The 20,502-nt window shown below is 44.5% G+C and overlaps 1 protein-coding gene across 1 annotated transcript in view; it reads right to left on the bottom strand.

The window, feature by feature from the left end:
- PIWIL4 (piwi like RNA-mediated gene silencing 4) overlaps window positions 1-20,502 on the bottom strand; it is a 95,955-nt gene that overhangs the window by 6,518 nt on the left and 68,935 nt on the right. The window contains exons 9-15 of the mRNA XM_081099020.1: window positions 14,866-14,986; window positions 13,608-13,725; window positions 11,585-11,696; window positions 7,556-7,740; window positions 5,430-5,502; window positions 1,706-1,906; window positions 433-536 (exon numbers count right to left, since the gene is read on the bottom strand). Of these exons, the coding sequence (XP_080955146.1) occupies window positions 433-536; window positions 1,706-1,906; window positions 5,430-5,502; window positions 7,556-7,740; window positions 11,585-11,696; window positions 13,608-13,725; window positions 14,866-14,986 (914 nt within the window). The remainder of the gene's footprint in view (window positions 1-432; window positions 537-1,705; window positions 1,907-5,429; window positions 5,503-7,555; window positions 7,741-11,584; window positions 11,697-13,607; window positions 13,726-14,865; window positions 14,987-20,502) is intronic.

The raw sequence follows: 20,502 nt of genomic DNA, 5'->3' as shown, positions 1-20,502 counted from the left end.
TTTAATAGTTGTGCCAACAGCCACCATATCAAGTGTCTGTGAGCATTAATAATAATATAATCATAAGCATGAATCCAGGCAATCTCTCAACTGCTTGACATAATGTATGTAAAGTTCCTAGTACAATGCCTAATACAGTGCAGATGTTCAGAAAATAAATGCACAAGAATTTCCACATGGCCATCCTTTTGGGAATATGACTAGTATGAGCAATAGCTTGTCCTAATGTATGTATAAAAATAGTTTTTTAATGCGGCAATGTATTGCCCCAATATTATCAATCATTTATGTCAGTATAATTTATGACCTTAAGTATTCACATTTTAAAAATAAGTAAAGAATACAAACTATTCCTTGCTGCATAGTCTTTAGTTAAACCACAATTAATAGTCTAAATAGTGGAAGAATATGTTAGAGTCATTGTAAAAGTACCTGGTGATTCTGAGGTTAATACTGGCCACAAATCCAACCACCACCATTCCCTTGTTGAACGCATCTTTACAGACATCGATGCCAACTACCATCAGGGACTTTAACTGTAAAATTAAATGTTTCATGATTTTAATGGGATGAGGTATTATTTCCTCAAACAACTTAATATGAAAGTTTTTAAAATTGCCACCATTGTTTAATTATTCAAGTTAAGCTATGTGCCAGGAAGATCAAGGTCCAGGTGAGGCAGATATTTAACCAGAAACCAAAGAGACTTAAAGAGGAAGGGAAGAATATGGTACATACTTTGCTTTAAGAGATTCACTACAGTCCAAAATAGCAACCATCCTCTGTGGAGATGGCCATGAGTCATCAGTGGCTCAAAGGATTCTGGGGAAGTGCTCAGTCCATTTATCCCTTGCCTCTGGGCTGAAGGAATCTGGAGAGGAATTCCAGCCCCCGTTCTTCAGCTCTCTAAGGACTCCTCACCTGGCTATGCAGCTGGGGTCACCCTGCTTATGGAAGCGTAAGAGAATGGGCTACATTCTCTCACTTCTCATTCCCGCACTTCCTCCCACAGTGGCCACAGTTCAGGAAAGACAAGAGGATTTTCTCAGTTCCCCACACCGTTTGGAGATTCAGATGATAGGCTCTGCCAGCTCTCCAAGGTTTGGGGAGGCCCAACCAGGATACAAGGCTACTCTGAGAGTTAGCACCTGGTGGAAGCAGATAAAGGCAAAGGCCGTGGAATGCAGATTTTAAATAGCTGCTAGAGGCTCTAAAGCACATCCTTCCAAGTCTATGCCAAACTAGATTCTCTCCCAGGATCGATTCTGTTATCAGCTTAACTGAAGCTCCTTGAGAACGGGGGCTACGCCTCACCTGTGCACACCTTCACAGTGGCTGTGGAAGCCAAACCCAGAGCAGAGCTCAACAAGCAAAACAAATACCTCTGGGATCCTATAAAAAATCTCCCACTTTGATTTCATTTTTTAAATGAATTAATCAGCCCGGCCAGCGTGGCTCAGTGGTTGAGTGTCAACCTATGAACCAGGAGGTCACAGTTCAATTCCCGGTCAGGTTACATGCCCGGGTTGCAGGCTCGATCGCCAATGTGGGGCGTGCAGGAGGCAGCCAATCAATGATTCTCTCTCATCATTGAGGTTTCTCTCTCTCCCTCTCCCTTCCTCTCTGAAATCAACTTTAAAAAATACATTTTAAAAATGAATTGATCAACTGATTACTAAAAGGACAAGAGTGACAGATTCCTCACAGGGATCTCAACGGCCCACAGCTCGCCTCCGAGTTTACAGGTCATCTGCATGGCAATCTTGGTGGCAATACTCATCATCATCCCCTGTTTACTCAAGGTCCGGACAAGCACACACTGGCTTGGGACTGGGCAGTCGGAGCTCAGATATTTTTTAATGGATTCATAATAGTTCTGCTGAGTGGAAGGCAGAATACACATGACCTAAAAGCAAAGCAAAAAAAAAAAAAAGAGTCAATTTACTTATGCTTAGGAATTGCTTTTTACAGAAAAATGAATACATGGATTCTTCAAACATCTTTTGCCCTTAAGTTCTCAAGCGGAAAATGTGAACATGCCTACAGGTCTTTAAACTTTGACAATTAATCAAGGCCATTTGAAACGCCTTCTCATCAGCCATCCACTCCACCAAGCCCAACTCTGTCTTACCATCTCCCTCAGTGAACCCTTCCCTTCCCCTTCACTTCTCTACTGATTTCATTCTGTCGCGGCCTCGAGTTCCCTTCTAACTGAGCTCTTCCTCCAGCCACCTGCCCCCTCTGCATGACCCTCTATGGCTCTCCTGCCTCACCCCCTCTGCCTCGCAACTTCACCCACAGAGAATTGGCTTACACTGTATTCTTTTCCCCATTAGGTACTGAACAACCAAAATAACGGACACAAAAACAACATATGTTTTGTTTCCTGGTGCTTGAAAGTAGGGGTATGGGAAGAGAGAAAATAAGGAGAAAGAAACTCGGTGTCCCCTGATATTTTTTAAGTCCACCCGGCTCTGTCACTGCCCTAGTTATCAGGTATTTCCCTTAGAGAAGGATGACCCCTGGACTACCTCCACCTCCTTTCTACCTTCTATTCTTTACCTTCAAACCCCCACCCCCTCAACTATAGAAAAGATAGGTACTGTCATGATAAGCTAAAGAAAACAAATAAAGTTACTTTTCACCTATAGATCTGTTCAAAATCATAATGTCCAGTGCTAAAGTTATTTAAGTAGGAAATTATAGAAAGTAGGAAAAGGTATTCTTAAATGGTCAGCAAAATTATCTTAGGAAAATTCCTTGCTTCCATCCATTGAGTTTGGGGCCAAGCAAGGTAGGTGGTAGAAGCAAGGCAGTAGCCCAACAGGACCAGGGCCAAAGAAGGTGGGAGCCAAGTGAGACTGGTTACACACCAGGGATGGAGAGATAAGCATACATTTAGAAAATAACAGCGGCCACTAGCAGAGGAGGAGGGGTACAAATTTGGAAAGGGAGAGTGCCTTCCTGTGGAATTGAATCAGAACTGGAGGTGTGAACATGTTTTTAATATATACATAGGTACATATAGTAATAAAATAGATGTAGTTATGCATAATATATATGTATGTACATGCAGGCACATGCACACATATATTTGCCCCAATTTGCCCATTGAGAGAGCCTGGGACAGCGACACTCCAGTAGCACATCCAATGCCCAGATCTTGGTTTCCAAATACTGTTCTCTACCCAGAGGAATCAGGGCTCATTAGAGAAATTTCTGATTCCAGAGCTGGGCAGCAAAACTTCAAAATTAGCCTGGCATATCTCATTGTGCCAGACAGTGAGGATGTGTTCCAAGAGCGATAGGGACATGTCAACAAGACGTAGAAGCCAGCTTGAATGGGGCTCTCACTGGAAAAACCAGGGACACTCTGGGCATAAAAATAAATAGTAGTAGTGGACTATAAGGTAGTAAAATAGGGATCTATATAAATAGATGAAGAAAGAACTGGAGAGAAAAGGAAGCTTTTCTTTATAATATAATGGCACCTAATCAATGTAAAAGGAAGTATAGAATTAGAAAGCCACCATTTGGCAACCATCATAGTAATAATGGATTCAAACAAGAATTACTAATGGATTCTAAAACTAGTGGGTAAAAGTTTGATGAGGAATAGATATTTACAGAGTCTCAAAATATCTCCCTATCAAAAAGAAGAAAAAAACTAATTATAAAGAGAAAAATAATAACTTGACAGGTACCACCTATATCCGTGGGGTACCCTATCGGACACAGTGAGAACACAGATTCATACTTCTGCCCAAAGTCCATAACCTGAATTTAATCATAAGGAAACATTGGACAAACCCAAATTGAGGAGCATTATACAAAATACTGGTCTATACTCTTCAAAATTAGAAGGCCACCAAAGGCAAGGAAAACACTGTGGAACTGTTCCAGATTGCACACGAAACTAAAGAGACAGCACAGCCAAGTGCAACACATTAGATCCGTTTACTAGACAGGACATAGAAACGGGAAAATGTTCATGGAGTCTGTGGATTAGCTGCTCATACTGTTTCTTGATGCTGATGGTTGTCCTAGGGTCCTGCAGGAGAGTAACCTTGTTTGTAGGGAATATGCACTAAAGTATTCAAGGGGAATGGACTAGCATGTCTGTAACTTACTCTCAAATGGTTTTTGGAAAAAAAGAGATAGATAGACAGACAGACAGATAGGACAATAAATAGATGGTAGATAGATAATGATAAAGAAAATATGATAAAATGTCAACAACTGGGGAACATTGGTGAATGGTATATGGGACTGTTTTGTACTAGCAACTTTTCTATAAGTTATATTTTAATTTTTATTGATTTTAGAGAGGGGGAGAGAGAGAGAGAGAGAGAGAGAGAGAGAGAGAGAGAGAGAGGAAATATTGATCAGTTACTTTCCATATGAACCCTGACCAGGGTTCAAACCCACAACCTGGGTATATGCCTTAACCTGGAATGGAACCCGCCACCCTTTGGTGCACAGGACGATGCTCCAACCAAACTGAGCCACACCAGCCAGGGTAAAAAAAAAAGTACATGCTGTGAGAGTGAGAATTCCCTGTGTTTCATACAGCATCCTTACGGACCATTTATGTTGTGTCTGACTACAAGAGCTGAGCTGCTCTGCCTGAGCTATGAGCAGGAATGTAGGGAGCTGGTGTGAATGAGCTAGGACGCAAGAGGAGGGGATGGGACAGGAAAGGCACTGCAGTGTAGTGCGAGGCCTCAGCCTTGGAGAAGCGCACACACTTCCAAGAAATAGGTGTGGCTGAGGTTTTGTAAGAACAGGGATGTCAATTTTAACTTGTCTGCAATGTTGGAGTGTGATGTCATCAAACCTTGGCCCCAAACCCTGTGCAAGGTCAGTCTCACCACACACACACACACACACACACACACACACACACACAACTACTTTGGAAAATGAGACACTTGTGGAAATCCCACAGGCTGATGCAATGCAGGAGGACATGGCACTCACAAAAGTTGAAAATACACACAGGAAGGCAAGAATGCAGGGGAAGCAGGAACATGGGGCCACAGGTGACATGGAAAACCCTCACCCTCCAGGAATCCCTGAAACACCGGAAAGAACACGGGTGCCCCAACATTTATGGGTTAAGATGGGAATCAATTTATCTTAAATCTCAAGTGAAAGATGACCCCCAAGAAGTAGAAAAATATGTAGACATCCAAGAGGCTGATAATAGGGGTAACAACAAGTATTTTCAAATTAATATTAGAAATAGGGAAAAAAAATAAACTGTTGATTAAAATGCTAAGATTAATACTTTCTTGGATGCTTGGGGAAATGCACAGCAATGTGTAAACATCACGGGAGATCATGTTCAGATTCTTTCTTTCAAGACTGTTATCTACAAGGAAAAATAAAAATTATACGTGAAAACACAAAAATGATCCTGTACTCACCAACTGAACATCAGGATCAACGTGTTTCTGTAAAGCGCCAAAAAACGCAGCTGGACTTTCCTGTACTTTTATGCTGCGTAAAAAGATTAATTTTGAAGATATAAAATCCCCTTTGTAGTAGCACATAATATAGAGTTAAAATAATACAAGTGGATTTTTACAACAGACTGGCAATTTAAGAAAAGAATCATTAGAGAAAAGTGACAACCTTTTGAGTCTAAACCCATTTCTCACACACCAAGATATGCCAGAAATATCTAATAACCATTTTTATTACCTTAAAAATAGTTTGGGGGGACATAAAATTTTTTGAATTGCCTGGTATCCCTACAATTAATAATTCTGTTGCTCAAAATGAGATTGAAAGTGAACTTTGGAAACCACAAGTCTCAATAGCAAGTGTCTGAAACGGGATTCAAGTTAAACTAGGAGTAAGATTTCTCTAATACCAAATCTCCATAAGAATTTTAAAATGAATGTTTCAAAATCATCAGGTTAATGAGACCAACATATTCAGCTAACCTTGAAACTGTATGATTCAGGCTAAAAGATTTTTCCCCCTTCGTGACAGCTTGTTTGAAGCCTTAATCAATCAGTCAGCAAGTGCTTATCAATGCTCTGTTCTGTGCTTACATTAAGTCAGGGGTCAGAGACTACAGAAATAATTCCCACACAGAGGAATTTCCAAATCCACTTTCTTCATGTATAATCAGACTCTTTTGAGTGTCTATGACTGGACTGCCCCAATGCGCTGTGACCTTTTAAAACTTGCCCAGCAGGGGGCAGGACCACTGTCTCCTGCTTGCTGATTCCAGTGAGCTGTCGGAAGGTTTACAGCTCTGTTAAAACGACTAAATGCTTCTGACTTCTCCAGTTCAATCTCTTGAATGCAAAGACCGCTATCTCACTGCCCATTTCTTCCCCAGTCATCTGGCAAATGTTTCAGGTGGGAGAAACCATGCACATAATAAGTCTAACGGGTAAATGGATACTTCATTGGGGGAAGGGGGGAAGATGGAACAAAATACGGGCTTTCAAATAAAACCGTCCAGGGACAGACATGAGCGCGGGCTTGCTGGTGGAACTGGTGTGAGAAAGGTGCCAGCGCAAGGTCTGCTGGCTGTGGCTTCTTCCATTAGTCTTTCCCTGCCTTATTAATTAGCTCATGGTTTAAGAGAAATGAGAGCAAGTGAAACTCAAACCAGGCAATCTGTTAACAGATTTGGTAAGAGGAGAATTCTAAACTGCGGTGTAAAATGAGACTTTGGGAAGACCTGTGGTTTTCAACAATGCTGATGTAATTAATTAGCAACTATGTGTTTAAAGAAAATTTCCCATCCTGCTAATGAGGACATCTACATCTCCACCATCACAAGAAAAGAAGTATCCCTACTAAGGATAGAAAAAGCTCCTTGCTAAGCATATCAAGCTCAATAAAATGAGACATGATCAACTTTATGACTTTTTAAAAAGCAAAACAATGTTCAGTTTGGAGTGTGCTTGGGTATGTCTGGATCCCTTACTAAATGAAAAGCAATTAATTTGTCTTTCTCATCCCCCTCCAAACCGGCATTATCTAACATAGAGTAGATACTCAATATATGTTGAAGAACTAAATGAGTGGCCTTGGTTTTATCAGAAAACTATGTAAAGGACTCATTTTATACTAAAGTAACAGCATCAGAAAAACTTATTTCAGATCTATTTTTACATTCAATTGTAAAGCATAAAATTTACCAAATAAGTCAGGAAATGCAACTTTCATTTTTTTCATATCCCATTTGCTATTAAGTTTTATAAATAACTAATATGAAAGAATTAAAGAAAAAAGTTGAGAGGGCAAGATATGGGTTTATACCCGAATTACTACTGACTTTGAAGTAATGAGACTATTGCCTTAAAAAACTGAAAAAATAAGTTTTACAAAGACCAACATAAAGTATATTTAAACTATATGAAAATTTAATCATTGCAAATGTCTATTTACTTAGAACTATCTTCTTGGCACTTCATATTAGGAAACTTTGCTGAGATAAAGAAGCTTTTATAGCTAAATCAGCTCTTATTTCCTAGATTCTAACCAAACTAAACACATGTAAGAAAGGTTGGGTGACTGACATGCTCACATTTTGGGATAGTCCACATTAAACCCCATGGAACTTCCAACTCTTCTCAAGCAGCTCAGAAAGTTATCAATCACGTTTTCAGCTCTGCTGCTACATATAATCAGCCATTTATTCAGAGACTGTGCGCTTAACAGCTTGCAACTTCGAATATCCTTGGACCAATCAGCAGCAGACACAGGTTGACACTGGGAAAAATAATGATCATGATAGGGCTGAACATTTTATTCAGAAAACAATTCAATAAAGAGTGTGAAGATGGTCCACATTGTCTTAACTATTTAGTACCGTTTGCTATTCAGACTCGAAACACTGACACAAGCTCTGCAGGTGTAAACAGAACGCAAGGTGCTTCCTAGGAGTGGAGGCATCTGAGCATCTCCCCAGGTCGGCCACTCATGGCTGCAGAGCCTTAGACAAGTCCCTTTACTTCACAGGCCTCCACTGTGTGCAAAAAAGGGGGTCTGGTTCAATGATCTCTAGGTTCCCTTCCAGCTGTAAGGATCTCTGATCCTGACTATGAATGGCTCAGGTGAGCAGACTGCCCAATTTGGTCTCTTTACTCTAGGCCAGTGGTTGGCAAACTGCGGCTCGCGAGCCACATGCAGCTCTTTGGCCCCTTGAGTGTGGCTCTTCCACAAAACACCGGCTCTTCCACAAAATGCTGACTTCTGCGCATGGACCACGAAGTTTCAATCACACTGTACGTGCGTGCCCACACGTGGTATTTTTTGGAAGAGCCACACTCAAGAGGCCAAAGAGCCGCATGTGGCTTACAAGCCGTGGTTTGCCAACCACAGCTCTGGGCATCTAGATAGGTCAAGCAGAAAATGCTGGTCACTGATACTCCAGGTCCTCATAGTAAAACCAACAAACCCTACAGGGCAGTTAGGAATATATGTATACAAGGAGTAGCTACATCTAGGGGCAAAAATGAGCCAGGATGCAAGCTCCTTGCTCACTCAGGAGGTTCCCCAGGTGACCAGGGAAAACAAGCTCCCTGCACTGAAGAGGGGAGTCATGAGACTGGCACGCTAGTCACCAGGCTTCTGCTTATATCCATGGGCTGAAATTGAATAGAAGCGTCCTTGGTATGGTGAGCCGGGAAGAGCCTCTGTTAGAATTTAGAAGAACCACACTGGAATCGACTCCCTCGCTCCTCAAAGTGCTGTCTTCAGCAGCATGGCTAGCTGCTGTGCACTTGTTGGAAACACCTAGTTCTGGGCCCCGCCCGAGACCCACTGAATCAGGATCTGCATTTACTAAGTTGCCAGGTGATTCATCTGCACATTCATGTTTAAGAAGCATTATCATCCCCTTGTTTTACAGACTCCAAAGCTGTGGCTGAGACAGGCTATGGAGCAGTTGGTAGCTGTGACAGGTTCAGAATGCTGGTCTTGACATTTCAGCCAGGGCACTTCCCACCAAGCACTCTAACTTTCAACCATCAGCACCTATCCTCACGATGCCTTGACATTAGGTGGTGAGGCAGGGACTCAGCTCCAAGAGGAGACGTTAGCCTGACAATGAGGGGGAAGGGTTAGCCCTCCCATGAGTGGTTCTGTCTGGAGTCAACGTTTATTCCTTCCCATTACAGCCAGTATGAGGAGAGCCATGGCCCTCTCACCTGCACTCCCACCTGTAAGGGCTGAGAGGAGACCCAGGACAAATGCCCAAGGCCCACTCTGGTGTCCATGAACCTTTAGTTTACTCGTTTCCTGGAACCCAATTCAGAAAAACAGAATTGGTCAAGACATCAATGACCCAGCCACCTGTAGCCATCCCCCACCACCTCTAGGGGGCAGCCTCTTCGTTTTAGTGCTCTGTCTATGGAAACCTGTTTCCAGGCCAAAAAATGCAAGAAAATCTCTGACAAACAGGACTTTACTTATGGAGATGATGAGAAAAATAATTTTAAATATTTAAATCCTGCTTTATATGTGGAACTAAAATTGAGCTTCTCTTCACTGACTCCTGACCAAAGTCCTAACAGGGGCTTACATATTAGTACTTTGCAAAGTTACATTTTGTTTTTAAAAGTAGTTTTTCCCTCAGCTTCTCCAGTAAGGTGTTGGTAATTTGGAATAGATTATCAAAAAGAAACGATGAAAAAAATCTGCATTCTGCCAACACAAACCTTTCGTTGCTCAGTTACATTAGTTTAGACATGTCAGTTTATATCAAACTAGAGGCTCAGTGCACAAAAATTTGTGCACTCGGGGGGGGGGGGGGAGGGGAGAGGTCCCTCAGCCCGGCCTGTGCCCTCTTGAAGTCTGGGACCTCTCGGGGGATGACCACCTGCTGGCTTAGGCCTGCTCCCCTGGAGACTGGGCCTAAGCTGGCAATCAGATATCCCTCTGGCAGCCCGGGAGCCCTCGGGGGATGTCCACTTGCCAGCGGGGAGCAGGCCTAAGCTGCAGTCGGACATCCTTAGTGCTGCTGAGGAGGCAGGAGAGGCTCCCACCACCACTGCTGTACTGGCAGCCATCAGCCTGGCTTGTGGCTGAGCAGAGCTCCCCCATGTGGGAGTCACTGACCACCAGAGGGCAGCTCCTGCATTGAGCGTCTGCCCCCTGGTGGTCAGTGTGTGTCATAGTGACCAGTCATTCCCAGTCTTTCTGCTGTTAGGGCCAGTTTGCATATTACCCTTTTACTATATAGGATAGAGGCCTGGTGCATGGGTGGGGGCCGGCTGGTTTGCCCTGAAGGGTGTCCCGGATCAGGGTGGGGGTCCAGCTTGGGTGCCTGGCCAGCCTGGGTGAGGGGCTGATGGCTGTTTGCAGCTGGTCACACCCCCTTCAGGGTGGGGGTCCCCACTGGGGTGCCTGGCCAGCCTGGATGAGGGGCTGATGGCTGTTTTCAGACTGGCCACACCCCCTTTAGGGTGGGGGTCTCCACTGGGGTGACTGGCCAGTCTGGGTGAGGGGCTGAGGGCCGTTTTCAGGCTGGCTGGTGACTGAAGCTCCCAGCCTCTCCTTTTTTTCTTTTTTTCTTTTAATTCTGGGATTTATTTACCTTCTATAATTGAAACTTTGTTGCTGTCACTGGAGCTGAGAGCCGACTCCTACTTGCTCCAGCTCTGAGGCCACAACCTGCTGAAAGTAGGTATCTGGGGTTTATTTACCTTCTATAATTGAAACTTTGTTGCTTTCGGAGCTCAGAGCCAGGCTGTGGCAGCCGGGGAACCTTGGCTTCCTCCATCACTGGAGCAAGCAAGCCTCCTGCTCACTTCAGCTTCGTGGCTGCCGGCCACCATCTTTGTTGGCGGTTAATTTGCATAGCGCCCTGATTAGCCAATGGGAAGCGTAGCGAAGGTATGGTCAATTACCCTTTTGTCTTTTATTAGATAGGATAAAGCAAGAAGAGAGCCTTTACAATAAAATAAAACATAACTGGATTTTGAAATGGGGAGGAACATGGAAAAAGTAGAAAGATAATGCACAATTTTGCATAAAATAGATTCATTTCTTCAACTAAAGCCCTAAAGAAGCAATGATTGGTCTTTTGAAGTTTCAGGATGCCTTCCTCCCTAAACACTATAGCTGGGGATGTGTCCTGTGTGAATTTCTTCATGTTTGTGCCAATTGAGCAGCATTTTACTTTGGGATAAAAACAACTCTGGTATCAGTGAAAATGTATTAAAATTAGCCTCCACCAGTTAGTAGAATTTTCCCAGGTATTATGATTTTTTTTTTTAGTGACATAAGAGTACTAACAGTATCTTATAATAGGTGGGCATGTTGTAATTGCAGTGGCTTAAAATACCATTTTTTAAAGTGCATCTTTAAATGTGACACCACATCACACCGATTGACCTAAATCATGTCCCCTGGATGCCGCTAAGCTGAGCAAATACCCTGAAACTGAAAAGAAAAACAAAGGGGACCTCGAGGTTTAGGACAAAGGGAGTGTATGAACATGGGCACAGAGAAACCTAATGAATACAAGCCCACTTGGCCACTCTGGCATACGATGGGACTTACACCCATTCAAGCAAACACTGTTAAATAAATATAAAATCACTGTACTTACTATGTGGTCTTGCATGAATATTTTTTCAGAAGGCACAACCCGGCCAGTCAGTGACATTTGGGATCCAAAATGCAGCCCCCAGGTCTCCAGCTCAAAACGAGCATCCTTGTTTCTGTTGATAGAGTTGAGTCTTAGATCATTGAAGTGCTTATTTTCTAAAGAATTTAGTAATTAGCCGAAACCGGTTTGGCTCAGTGGATAGAGCGTCGGCCTGCGGACTGAAGGGTCCCAGGTTCGATTCCGGTCAAGAGCATGTACCTGGGTTGTGGGCACATCCCCCGTGGAAAATGTGCAGGAGGCAGCTGATCGATGTTTCTCTCTCATCGATGTTTCTAACTCTCTATCTCTCTCCCTTCCTCTCTGTAAAAAATCAATAAAATATATTTTTTTTAAAAAAAGAATTTAGTAATTAGAGGCAGAACTGTAACTTGCCGAATTATTCAGAGACTGGTTTTTTGTTTGTTTGTTTTAGGATTCCCGACTTATTTCTAATCACTAATGGTTTTTCTCCTGCTCAAAAGAATCACGGGGCACCTGTGCCCATCTGGGACTGGCAAGGCTGGGAAAGGCTTCCAGTGCAGCATGTTGCTTAGCAAAATGGGCCTTTGAGTGAGACGACCAGGGCTTAACTCCCAGTGCTAACATTTCATGATATGTGACCTTGAGCTAACTCTTAACACTTTTTTAAAGATTTATTTTTTATTTTTGGAGAGAGAGCAAGGGAGATCAGCCCAGCTGGTATAGCATGGTGGTTGAGCGACCACCAGTGAACCAGGAGGTCACGGTCTGATTCCCGGTCAGGGCACATGCCTGAGTTGCGGCTCGATCCCCAGTGTGGGGCATGAAGGAGGCAGCCGGTCAATGACTCTCTTTCATCATTGATGTTTCTCTCTCTCCCCCTCCCTTCCTCTCTGAAAGCAATAAAAATACATTTTTGAAACATCATTCTACAACAATGTTGCCCAGTAGAAATAAAAAGCAAGCCACATATTTCATTTTAAATTTTCCAGTAGCTGCACTAAAAAAGTAAAAATTAACAGGTAAAATTACTTATATAGGGTGTCCCAAAACTCACGCAAGATTTGCAATTGAATTGAACTGCAAATCTTGCGTGAATTTTGGGACACCCTATATATATATATATATATATATATATATATATATATATATATATATATATATTATTTAACCCAATGTAGCCAAAATGCAACCACTCCAAGATGTGGCATTAACCACATTTTAAGTGCCCAATAGTTATGTGAGGCTACAGTACTAGACAGACAAGTTTTAGGAGGCCAACAGGGAGAACCAGGGAGCAGCTCAATTTTCCCATCACAGGTTACAGCTCATTGTCACAAATGAGTGCAGGAGTGCCATCTGAGAATCAGGTGTGCTGAACCGAAGGGCACAAAGGTATTCCTAAGTTTAAAGAGTACACAGAGGAGTTTTCCTACTGATCAGTGTGCTGAGGCCACTCTATTAGGATCTCAACAGTCCTGACCCTGAATGTTGGGGGCCTGGAGTGGTAGTTTGGGAGGATCTTGTTTTTGTTTTTTAAAATATATTTTTATTGATTTCAGAGAGGAAAGGAGAGGGAGGGAGAGATAGAAACATCAATGATGAGAGAGAATCATTGATGGGCTGCCTCCTGCATGCCCCTTATTGGGGATCGAGTCCACAACCCAGGTATGTGCTCAGACCGGAAATCGCACCGTGACCTCCTGGTTCATAGGTCGGCACTCAACCACCAAGCCACGCCAGCAGGGCAGATTTCGTTTTTTCAATTACAGCCCTTTTCTTCATTCAAACTTTTATCCAGAGCCTCACTGTACTAAATGGATGAAAGCAGAGGCGTCTAGTTGCAGTGGGTGGTACTTCTGCCAGTGTGACCCAGGACAACACAATCCACAAGTGCCTCACTCTGAGACATTCTCACCAGGGACTGAAACATTCCACAGATCTGCCAGTTCCACACTGAGGCCTTCGGCGGGTACACCCTGGTCCCAGGAAGGCACCCCCGTACCTCTGGATGTCATCAGCAAGCCTGGCCAGGCGCTGCTGCCTTCCTTGTGGACTGAGCCGCATTTCTTCTGCCACAGCCTTCATCAGCTGGAAATCCGACGTTGCCTGGCTAGTCAGTCCTATGAAATGTAAGCAAAAATAAAGTGAAAAAAGTGAATAGTCTACAATGTAATCCCAACCCATCTCAGGCACAGTGTAAGCTTTTCAGAGTTAGGGTCTGGATAGCACTCGCCAATAGAAATGATGCCACATGGGTCATTTTACCTTTCCTAGTAGCCACGGTAGGAAGGAAAGAAAGAAGGAAGGGAGGGAGGGAGGGAGGGAGGGAGGAAGGGAGGAAGGAAGGAAGGAAGGAAGGAAGGAAGGAAGGAAGGAAGGAAGGAAGGAAGGGGTGAAGTTACCTTAAATAGTATGTATTATTTAACTCAATTTAATCCAAAATACTATAATTTCAACATGAAATCTATGTAAAAAATTTATTGAGTTATTTTCCCATTTTTTATACTAAGTCTTAGAAATCTAGTCTGCATTTCGCACTCATGGCACATCCCTTAACCACACTCATTACATTTCAAGTGCTCAGTGAATGCATGTGCCTATTGGCTACCATATGGGACTGTGCAGATCTGGAATATCAGAACATCACTAAGACGAAGCATCCCTCCCTTCAAGGAATATATCCTTACGAGTATTTCTAATCACAAAGTAAACATTTACACACCCTCACTGGTTCGAGCAATACAAAAATGTAAAAAGTGAAAGTCCTCCCTTAGTCCCACCCTGTTAATCACATGAACATGAAGAAAAGTACTCGAGACCATTATTCAGATTCCACTCCTCAGTGAAGATTACCTTCTGGAAACACAAGCAAAAGGAAAATAAGGGTCCTTTGGGCACAGGACACGGGAGAAACAGTCCAATCACTTCCTAAACTAGTGAGTTTCAAAAAACGATGAAGAGCAGCAACTTGGTTTTAGGAAAACATCTGGGGCCTATCTATTTATTTTACATGGAAATAACAAATGGAATACACGAGATGCAGGAAACAGGTAACGTTTACTAGGTGCCAAGCCATTTCCCAAGGGCACTCCATCCTCCCCACTTTCTCTACTACCAAGTAGTGTACTTAAAAGGGTCCATCCTCCATAGGCTGAGTTCATGCTCAGGCGTTCAGCTAACTAAGGAGGCCCTGCCGCCTGCTAAGTGTCAGAAGCCTGTGATCAGGAGGAACCTGCCCGAGTATAAAACCTAAACGTTACCTGTTAGGAAGCAGAGCTCGGGTATCAGGTGAACCATCCGAGCCTCAACGTCATTTCTCTTGCTTTTCAACAGACTAACAAGCATTGGCTGATGTAGGTCAGATAAGGTAATATCATATTGCTGTAGAATGCAAGATTAATGAGGGAAAAGTTAATATGGAAACTGTAAAATGAGCATCTTTGCTTATAAGCAACAAGGTAATCGCAAAATGAACAGGTAAGCAAATATTTCAATGAATAAAAAGAAAATCCCATGGTTACCTAGTCATTTCTACCTCCTTCTTCTTGGGTTCTAGCTTTTATATTGGAGGGCCAGTCTTTAATGATCTTTTACTAGAGGCCCGGTGCACGGATTCGTGCATTGGTGGGGTCCCTCGGCCTGGCCTGTGGGGATCAGGCCAAAACTGGCTCTCCGACATCCCCCGAGGGGTCCCAGATTGTGAGAGGGCACAGGCCAGGGTGAGGGACCCCACCCATGCACGAATCTATGCACCGAGCTTTTAGTATGCATATAAGATCTTTGGTGAATCTCTTCCCACCCTCCCCCATCCCTCTGAGATTCATCAGTCTGTTTCATGTTTTCATGCCTGTGGTTTCTGCTCCTGTGTGAGCATCTGCCCCTGGTGGTCATTGCACATCATAGATGTGAAGGTCAGCCGGTCCGGTCGCTTAGGCTTTTATATATATAGTTCGGACAACATCATCCTGTTTTGTTTTTCATCATTTCCATGCTCTCTCTTCTGGGTTTCACCCACAGCCAGAGGAGCTCCAGCTGGCTCCATACACTGTGCCCGACCCTCCTATAGCTGCCTCAAGGCCAGCATCTCCACTACTGATGACTCAGTCAGGCTCCAAGATCCCACATTCATCTTGAAAATATCGATACACAAGTTGGAGGCAAGGGTTATTTTAAGTCAACCTCAGCTTTCCCAAAAAAGAGCTTAACTTCCAGGACTGTCAGATGTTATAGGGAAGCAGCTATGAAATCTGGCAAGTGTGAATCTGACCCCTGACCCTTCTACTTAATTGGATGAGGACATTGGAGAAATTACCTAACTTTCCTCATCTATGACATGAGAACAGTAGCTCAGAAGTAGCCCATGGAACCACTAGCATTGTGTCTGGTTTTTAATGAGCTCCTACCTCACCCCCTTGCTTCTCCCAGATTGAATTTCAGTATTTTCACCTTGCCAAAAGTTCATTTCTCTTCCAAAGGCAAAGGTTCCAATTAACATTCACTTCCAGTAGAATTTGCTCAACACTAATGACCGAACAACTGGAATTATGAATGACACCATGCCCGGGCACTGTGATGCTGACATCAATGCACATAATTAAGTAAGAAGTGGGAGTTTCTCCACTTCAATAAGGACTTTTAGTCCTTAAAATAAAAAACAATTTAGAAAATTGCAATTTAAAGTGTTATAGCTACAAAGCTTGGAGAGCCTTTGTAGAAGAAGGAGTGTTTACACATGACTTCATTAATTCAGTGCACGTCCTGGGCCACCACGTTCCAGGAACTGCGGTGGATAAGTCACCTATAAAGCAAGGTAGATGAGAAGCACAAATGATGACAGGCTAGGTTCTTATATTTTTCCTCATTTAACCTTAACAAACCTACGAGACATATTATCATCATCCCCTTCACAGATGAAGAAAGATTATGAGAAATAAACTTTCCCAAGGCCCCATAACCAGACATTAGCATGGCCAGGATGTATCCCTTAAGGCTTGGGAACCTCTGCTTGTTACACAATTTAGTACTGGGTCCTGGGGAGGGCGATGGGAGTTGGGGGAGAAATGGCGAAACCAATTTATGGCTTTTAAACCAGAGAAGACGTCGGGAAGGACGCAGAGTCCAGACGGCACCTTGAAGAAAATGTGGGAGGTGTAAGGACTCCTGGTAACAACCTGAACAAAGCTGGGACATGTTCCAGGAAGAGAGTAGTGTGTGTGTGTGTGTGTGTGTGTGTGTGTGTGTGTGTGTGTTGTGTTGTTTTGTTTTCTTTTTGTTTATTTACCTTCTCATTGTGGGGGAAGGGGGAAGATTCTATTTACCTGGAGCATGGCCAGAATTCTCCCCCCTATGCTAAGTCATAAGGTGAACTTTACCTTCTTCCTTGCTCCAATTTTCTCAGCCTATGAAAATATCTTTTATGAGAAAATAAAATAGAGAAATACAAGAGCCAATTATCAACATGTCCTTCACTTGGAAAGTGGACTGCATCATAATTTAGTGTTCCTTTCCTGGACAGAGAGGAGGACATTCTAGGAAAAGGCACAATGTGTTTCTTTCCCTCCCTAATTACAAGATAAAGGTAGTGAACAAAACTCACTTCAGAGAAAGTGAGTGGGTTTTTACAATGCCTCCCTCTTCAGCGTGTCACCGGTCCTGACATGCATCCGCTCAAGGAAGAACCAACCTCACCACACAGAACAGAAACCCAAATGTCGCACACACTTTGTGTTCAACAAACACACGCACTCGGGAGCACATTTTATGCACAAGATGCCGTGGGAGGCACGAGGCCTCAGGGGTTAGCCAGGCGCCAGCCCTGTTCTAGAAGGAAGAGTGTTCTGGAAGCCGTGGGATATGTGGTACAAGAGCTTCGAGAACAGCCGGCTCTTCTGTGACTGTGGCAGGAAGCAGAGGCAGAGAGGACCTCACCAATGAGAGGACAGTGACCTTGAAGCTAAGGTTTTACCTGCTGGCGAAGGAGAAAGGTACCGGGTGGCTTTCGGCAGATTTCTTTCCTGAACCTGAGCAAAAGCTGAGGAGCATTTAGTGGCAGCAAGTGGACTGGGCCACAGCAGCATGTGGTGAGGGGTGGGAACGCCTCTGGGCATGAGGCTGAAGCTGAGCTGGGACCAACTGTGTGATGCTAGAGATGAAAAGGGGAGGCTGGGGGAAGGGGGCAGCGTCTCCTGTTTACCCAGCGCTCCCAAGGTGCAGGCACAATGTGCCAAATGCTCCGTGCGCACTATCATCTCGCTCAGGGTTCACACCGCACCATGACGGCAGGCAGGTGACTCCCCTTACAGACGACACTTCACATTTCGTGACTTGCCCAAGGTTACACAGCTATGCCGGGGCCACCTCATTCCAGGGCTAAGCTCTTAACCACAGTTCTGGGCAGTGCTCCAGAAAGCTCTCTGGTGGCAGTGAGGATGACGGTCCGTGAGGGTGGGAATCCGGAATTCCTCGGGGTGGGGGGGGGATGGTAATCCATGAGAGGTTCTGCACCGAGGCGTGAACCGGGCTGGGGAGGGCACGGGCTCCAGGGAGAGTTCAAGGACAAAGGAGGCAGTGCAGTACTCATCTTGGTGACAACCGGAGGAGGTGAGGGTGAAGCAGAACAAGGAAGCCAATGATTTCCTGAGACGCAGAAATCCCAGGAGGAGCAGATGTAAGACAATGAATTCAGCACAAATTATGTTAGTTTGAGATGCCTGCAGGATGCTCATGCAAACATGGTCTGAAAATAGAGATGAGTGTGTAACTGAGAAATGAGGGCAAGGCAAAAATAGTGTGTTTGAGAGGACTCAAAATACGAAGAACAAATCCTGTATGAGGGGACCATGGAGAATAATAGCATTTAAGGTTTGGCGGGGGGGGGGGGGGGGGGGGTGTCGGGGAACCGTCAAAAGAGGCTGAGAAAAACCCATCCGAACCCTCATGGAGAACCCCCTGGGATGTGCCCCAGAGTCAAGGCGGGCAGGCCAGCCAGGCGGGCGTGGCCACTAGTGTCACATGCCACCAAAGGACCATTAGGATGAGAGCAGTAGTGAATTTGACCTTTAAAGAGCTATTTCTGAGGCAGAGTAGTAAGAGGCTAGGGAGACTCCTTCACAAATAGAATAAGGGAAACGGAGACAAAATAATTAATCAAGGCGAATAACTGAGCCATTTACAGCTCAAACTGAATCACAAGGTTTCATCTCCCCTCACCAGGGACACTTAGGATCAAAAGGTTTACACAGGTCAGACCATCCCCGGGCAGACGGGCCTTGGTCCCAGTCCCTCTTTGATGACTTTATTTGAAAAGAAAACTAATCAGAAAATAACCCTGATGCCCCCGTTAGCACATTTTGGTGGATCAACATACCGAAGGACACACCTGGAAAGCTAATATTCTGTTGAGACTCTCCCCTCCACCACCACCCCCACCACCCCCACCCCACAAACCTCCCCTAGGATTCCCACTGGCCAAAAAAGATAAAAAAGCCACAAGACAAAGGAGCCACAGCCCGCCCATGCCTTGTATCTCTGCTCTCTTTCTCATAAACTCTAGGGTCCCCACGAGACTTGCAACCTGGGGAGCAGTGGGCAGAACTCAAGTCCTGAGGTTGCTGAACCCAGGTCCCGTCTGACCCCTCAGTCTAACACCTGGTGCCATTCTCACCGTCACCAATAAAAGCAGCCCACCTGGGCTTTCTTTCCTATAATATTTCTAAGAAGCCAAAGCAGCCTCATCTAGGCTCTCTCCTGTTGCTACTGCCATCCTAAGTCCTTCCTTCATTCCATTGTCCCCAGCTATAATAAACATACTCTCAAAATCACCTGGACTCATTTGTGAAATCTTTCCTGCATGATGTCAGGAACCCACACACTACAGGACGGCCCCAAACAAACCCGCCCCAGGCCTGGTCCCAGATACCAGCCTGCGGGGGCTTGGGGAAGAAGAACTGAAGAGGTGCTTGAAGCTAATGCAGGTGACTTTCTAAAGAAATTAGTAAGGAGGAGAAGGAGACCACTTTTCTTGGAGGTGCGGAGAAGTCAAGGAAAGGATGTTGCTTTGTGTTTTTTGTTTTTCAGAACATCTGTGAGGTTTTTCAGACTCCCTGGAATAGGACTGTCCATTAAAGAGAAGGAGCCTCTGAAGAGAACCGTTGGTGGAGGTGGGGGCAGGGGTGATTGTGATCCTTGTGAATCAGGCTTCCAGAGGCAGCAGGGGATTCCATCAGTAAATGTTTGAGTATCTACTAGTGCAAGGCACAGTGCTAGCCACGGGCATCCAGAAATACAAAGCTCAAAGTCCAGAAGGGGAGCTGGACCATTCACATCCTACCTGTAATGACCTGCTGTGGCTAAGTGCAGGGAGGGGGGGCCATGGGGAAAGCTTCTGGGGGCCTCCCCAACACTTGACAGCTGAGCTGAGTTTTATTTTTTTTAATATATTTTATTGATTTTTCTCAGAGAGGAAGGGAGAGAGATAGAGAGCCAGAAACATCGATGAGAGAGAAACATCGACCAGCTGCCTCCTGCACATCTCCCACTGGGGATATGCCCGCAACCAAGGCACATGCCCCTAACCGGGATCGAGCCTGGGACCTTTCAGTCCGCAGGCTGACGCTCTATCCACTGAGCCAAACCAGTTTCAGCTGAGCTGAGTATTGAAGGGTGTTTAGTGGTTGGTTGACTGCGAAGGTGTGTCCAGGAAGAGGAAGCAACGTGTGTGAAGATGCTCAGGAGAGTCACCACAGACCATCTGAAGGGAATGGGAGTGGTAAGGGAAGAAGCTCAAGAGGCAGGGAAAGGTCATATTATAAAGGGTCTTGGGAATTCTGCCCAGGAGCCCCTAAGGCAATGGGGAGCCATAAAAATATTTTAAGTGGGGAAGTGACATTATCAGATAT

This window comes from Myotis nattereri (assembly GCF_964212035.1).
Source record: "Myotis nattereri genome assembly, chromosome: 9".
Classification (NCBI taxonomy): domain Eukaryota; kingdom Metazoa; phylum Chordata; class Mammalia; order Chiroptera; family Vespertilionidae; genus Myotis; species Myotis nattereri.
This window is presented reverse-complemented; position numbering and strand designations above follow the sequence as displayed.